Source organism: Salpingoeca rosetta (assembly GCF_000188695.1).
Source record: "Salpingoeca rosetta unplaced genomic scaffold supercont1.18, whole genome shotgun sequence".
In the NCBI taxonomy this organism is placed as follows: Eukaryota; class Choanoflagellata; order Craspedida; family Salpingoecidae; genus Salpingoeca; species Salpingoeca rosetta.
In genome coordinates, this window is record NW_004754916.1 from 441,611 (window position 1) to 446,757 (window position 5,147).

At 56.6% G+C, this 5,147-nt stretch overlaps 2 protein-coding genes across 2 annotated transcripts in view; one reads left to right on the plus strand and one right to left on the minus strand.

The window, feature by feature from the left end:
• Positions 1-2,777, minus strand: part of PTSG_06517 (uncharacterized protein) — a gene marked incomplete at its 3' end in the record, with an annotated part of 3,541 nt that extends 764 nt beyond the window's left edge. The window contains exons 1-9 of the mRNA XM_004991842.1: positions 2,586-2,777; positions 2,288-2,383; positions 2,062-2,183; positions 1,797-1,857; positions 1,379-1,518; positions 1,176-1,261; positions 837-995; positions 528-579; positions 217-273 (exon numbers count right to left, since the gene is read on the minus strand). Coding sequence (XP_004991899.1) covers positions 217-273; positions 528-579; positions 837-995; positions 1,176-1,261; positions 1,379-1,518; positions 1,797-1,857; positions 2,062-2,183; positions 2,288-2,383; positions 2,586-2,733 — 921 coding nt within the window. The 5' untranslated portion in view covers positions 2,734-2,777. The remainder of the gene's footprint in view (positions 1-216; positions 274-527; positions 580-836; positions 996-1,175; positions 1,262-1,378; positions 1,519-1,796; positions 1,858-2,061; positions 2,184-2,287; positions 2,384-2,585) is intronic.
• Positions 2,778-2,938: 161 nt separating this feature from the next.
• PTSG_06518 (arginyl-tRNA synthetase) overlaps positions 2,939-5,147 on the plus strand; it is a gene marked incomplete at both ends in the record, with an annotated part of 3,034 nt that continues 825 nt past the window's right edge. Inside the window, 2 exons of the mRNA XM_004991843.1 lie at positions 2,939-4,447; positions 4,831-5,091. Of these exons, the coding sequence (XP_004991900.1) occupies positions 2,939-4,447; positions 4,831-5,091 (1,770 nt within the window). The remainder of the gene's footprint in view (positions 4,448-4,830; positions 5,092-5,147) is intronic.

Below are 5,147 nucleotides of genomic sequence, written 5' to 3' on the forward strand. Positions count from 1 at the left end.
ATTTGTCTCTCGACCATTTCTATTCTATAGCAGTCGATTGTTCCCAGTAGTATAATAATTTATAGATCCACGCCACACACACACACACACACACACACACACACACACACACACACACACACACACACACACACACACACACACACACACACACACGCACGCACGCACACGCACGCACACGCACGCGCACACACACATACACACACGCGCGCACACCGAGATGTAGAGCGAGTCGATGATCATGAGATCGATGTTGGCTTCAAGGAGAAGATCCTGGTGAACAGGGGGGGGGGGTGTGAATGCAGCGGGGTGAGGCGGGATGGATCATGACAAGACACAATAGACAGGGGGAGAGAGAGAGAGAGAGAGAGAGAGAGAGAGAGAGAGAGAGAGAGAGAGAGAGAGAGAGAGAGAGAGAGAGAGAGAGAGAGCCACGCACGTAGCCGCATTCGCGTGTGTACACAAATCTGCACGCGCACACGCACGCACAAACAGGCGAACGCCACATCATCGCATGCAGTTCTCACCATTGTTGGCTTTGGGAACACTTTCACATCGCTCAAATACGCAATGCGAGCACTGAAAGTTGAACATCAGGTCACGCGTGAGGTGATGGCGGAAACAGGGCACAGTGTCACATCCACACGACAACAACGCAGTGAAGGCTGTCGGGGCACACGCAACACACACACACACGGAAGCATTCAAAATATAGCACACTCACACGCACTCACGCAGTATTTACACAACACAACACACGTACACACACACACACACACACACACGCACACACACGCACACACACGCACAGGGACGCACAGCACAAGCTTGCTCACTCCTTTGGGCCGAAGAGGAAGCCGAGACAGATGTACGATCCACCGTGCATCATGCGGACGGGCTGGAGCTCAAGACCAAAGACACTGAACGGCGGGTCAACGTCAATGTCACGGTCGCTCAGATTCGCAACCACGTGCCAGTTGATGCGCGACACGAACCTGTAGAGTGGCGGTGGTGGTGGTGGTGGTGGTGGTGGCCGGAGTGGAGTGAGAGGGCGGATGGTGGAGTAATCATGGAGTGTGAGACTTGGAACTTACAACACACACACACACACGCACACATACACACACACACGCACACATACACACACACGCACACACTCGCATATGTGTACTGACCGCTTTGGTTCCCCTGCGTTGATGGCCTCAATCTGCTTCTTTGGGATTAAATATGGAAACACGGCTGAGGTGGAAGGCAGGCACACCTGGCAGGTGAGATGTGCAAAAGGGAGGAACATAGTCGATGATGCACACAACACACACACATCCACATCCACATCCACACAGTACACACACACATCCACAAAACACAGTACACGCACGTTCACGCTACCTTGCATGCGTTCGAACGTTTCGTCAGAGCAAAAGGCCTCGATGGGTTTGGCCACTTCGTACTTTGTCCTCCCCGCCTTCTCATCCTCATACGGCGTCAGGTAGTGCACGCTCCTCAGGTCATCGATGCCTGTGTTGGGGCGGTGCAGTGCAAGTGGTGAGCGGGGCGGATGGCGGGAACACATACGCTGTGTGTGTGTGCGTGTGTGCGTGTGTGCGTGTGTGTGTGTGTGCGTGTGTGCGTGTGTGCGTGCGTGTGCGTGTGTGTGTGCGTGTTGTGTTGCTCTGTCCATCTGTCTGTCTGTCTGTGTCTGTGTGTGTGTGTGTGTGTGTGTGTGTGTGTGTGTGTGTGTGTGTGTGTGTGTTTGTGTGTGTCTGTCTGTGTGTCTGTGTACATACAACACGTACCGAGCACGGCGTCTGCGTGGTCGTGGCTGATGACGAGCGCATCAATGCCCGTCACCCCCAACTGCACATCACAAGGGCACAACAGCAGCGATGTTAGCGAGGAGACCGGGCATGGCGCCCAGGGGAAGGCGGGGAAGACGTGTGAAAGACACGACGACGAGCACCAGGCAGACAAACATCACGCTCTAACACACACACACACACACACACACACACACACACACACAGACACACACACACGCGCGCGCACACGCACACACTGTACCTTGGGGAAGAAGCGGGCCACTGCGGACGCAAATGTCTTGCCGGCGTCAAACAGGATGTTCTTCACGCCATCGTCGTCTGCGTTGCCCACACGCACGAGGTCAAGGTTGCTGGTGAGCGAAGCTTCAAACACACAGGCAGACATGGATGTGCATGCGCGTGCACATGTAGATACACACATGTAGACACACACACACACACGCACGCACGCACGCAGCACGACCCACGTTGGTATTGGATGAGCATGCTGGGGTTGCCTCTGAGATTACGCGAGAGGGGATTCCTGGCTGCCTCCTGGCATACAGTGCACTCTGGCCCCTCCGCTGCGTACGTGACAATGTTTAGAGACAAGCGAGTGAGACAGACAGACAGACAGAGAGAGAGTGAGAGAGAGAGAGAGCCAGAGAGAGCCAAAGGCTGTCGATACACACACAGATACACACACACACACAGACACATACACAGACACACACACAGACACACACACACACACAGACACACACACACACACGCGCGCGCGCTCACTTCGAATGAGGCAGGCGAGGTTTGGGACGCTGGATGATGCGCCTGTGCCCAATAGCACCAGGCGTGAAGGGCCTTTCTTCGGAGACGACATGCTTCCCTGCTTCACATGTGTGCACATGTTTGCGCATGTGTGCGCATGTTTGCACATGTGTGTGAGCGTGTGTGTCAGAGAGACAGAAGCACAAGAGCACATGCACCACATGCACGCAGCATCTCTTCCACCTCATCATCTTCCACCTTGTTGCTGCTTGTCGTCGTGTTTGCTTTCTTTTTTTTTTTCTGGTTGTTGATTTGCACGCGGTTACGGACACACACACAACACCGCCACTGCACGCCAAGCAAGAACCCCACACATGCTGCGGCGGGTGGTGGCAGAGGCTGCTGCGCGCGTGAGCGGGGTCAACGTGCAGGATGCGCTGCGGGCGGTGGCATATGCCCGGATCAAGCCGGTGCCCAAGGGGCCCGCAGGCCCTTCAACTGCCAGCAGCACCAGCACCAGCAGCACCGTGCTCCCTGATGGGCAGTTTGTCGTCTTGCTGCCACCACTGCAGAAGCAGCAGCGTGGTGGTGTCGGCGATGTTGGGGTTGCAGCCAGGCTTCAGGCAGCGCTACAAGAGCAAGGCTTCCACGTTCACGTGGGCGAAGGGAAGCACAGGGCACAGATGTACGTGCACGCAGACTGGGAGACGTACACGCGCGAAGCGCTGACCATCGCCAACGCGCCTTGGACATGTGCATATCCACACGACGCTGATGAACCTGACACAACGAGTGACAACAACAACAACAACAACAACGACAGCGCCAACAGCAACAACAGCAGCAGCAGCAGCGCGGCAGGGTCGTTGACACGGACGCCAGCGCCACATCCAACGGCAAGCACAACGTCAGCAGCAGCAGCAACGTCAGCAGCAGCAGCAGCAGCAGCAGCAGCAGCAGCAGCAGCAGCACAAGCGGATGCCACCTCTGTGACTCAAGGCTCCAACCTGGACCGAGACCAAGGTGGTGGTGCGCCGGTGGTGGTGGTGGAGTACAGCTCGCCCAACATTGCCAAGCCATTCCACGCGGGCCACCTGCGCAGCACCATCATCGGCAACGTCCTGGCCAACATGTATGCGGCTGCTGGGGCGCGTGTGGTTCGCGCCAACTACCTCGGTGACTGGGGGCGGCAGATTGGCCTGGTCGCATTGGGGTTTGAACGCTACGGGTCCCGCGCAAAGCTGGAGACACATGGCCTGGCACACCTGCTCGACGTGTATGTGCGAGCGAACGAGGTGGTCGAAGAAGAGGAGCAGGCGGCACGCGCACGTGGGGACAGCGGTGGGAGCGAGCTGCTGGCAGAGGCCAAGCTGTTTGCGCATCGCCTTGAGCTGGGCGATGACGCTGCCCTGCGCACGTGGCGCACCTTCACTGCCCAGAGCATGGTGGCGTGCGACGTGCTGTATGACCGGCTCGGGGTGCGGTTTGACGAGATGGACCGCGAGTCCAGCCACGTGGCGCGGGCAAAGGAGGTGGTGAGGCTGCTGGAGGCGCACGACGGTGGTGTGGCGAATGGCGTGGATGGTGTTGGTGGTGTTGGTGGTGGTGATGGTGATGATGGTGTTGGTGGTGTTGGTGGTGTTGGTGGTGGTGATGATGTGGGTGGGCATCGAAGTGCGGTGTCATGTGTGGATGCAGCGACAGTTCAGACGCACCAGCGGCCACCACGAGTGGAGCGAGAGGACAACGGGGCACTGGTGGCGCATGTGTTTGGTGCGGACGGCAGCAGCGAGACTGCATCACACGTGGTCTTGGAGAAGAGTGACGGCACGACCACATATATGTCGCGCGACCTCGGTGCCATCCTCGACAGACACGATGCGGTGAGCGCATTTCTTTGTGTGTGTTGTGTGTGTGTGTGTGTTGTGTGTCTGTGTGTCTGTGCGTGTGCGTGCGTGCGTGTGTGTGTGTGTCTGTCTGTCTGTCTGTCTGTCTGTCTGTCTGTCTGTCTGTATGTATGTATGTATGTATATATGTATGTATGTATGTATGTATGTATGTATGTATGTATGTATGTATGTATGTATGTATGTGTGTGTGTCTGCGTGTCTGTGTGTGTGCGTTCATGAGTGCTGCTCTCACTCCCTCACACACACTTTCTCTCTCACATCGTGGCCCGCGTGCGTGGTATCAAAAGCTAACATCTACCTCATCCTCCCCCCCCCACACACACACACACACGCACAACACGACACAACACAACCAGCTGCGGTTTGACAAGCATCTGTATGTGGTTGCGTACGAGCAGGCGCTGCACTTCAAGCAGCTCTTGGTGCTGCTGTCGTCAGTGCCTGGCGGGCAGGGTGTGGCATCACGTTGCGAGCACATCTCATATGGCCTGGTGACGGGGCTGAGCACACGCAAGGGCAACGTGATTCTCCTGGAGGAGATATTGGACGCAGCGAAGGAACAGATGTTACAGCGCTTACAACAGGACAGCAGCCGTGTTGCTGGCAGCGGTGATGATGTTGGTCGTGGTGTGAACGGTAGCGATGTGAATTGTGGTGCCAATAGGGTCGCACT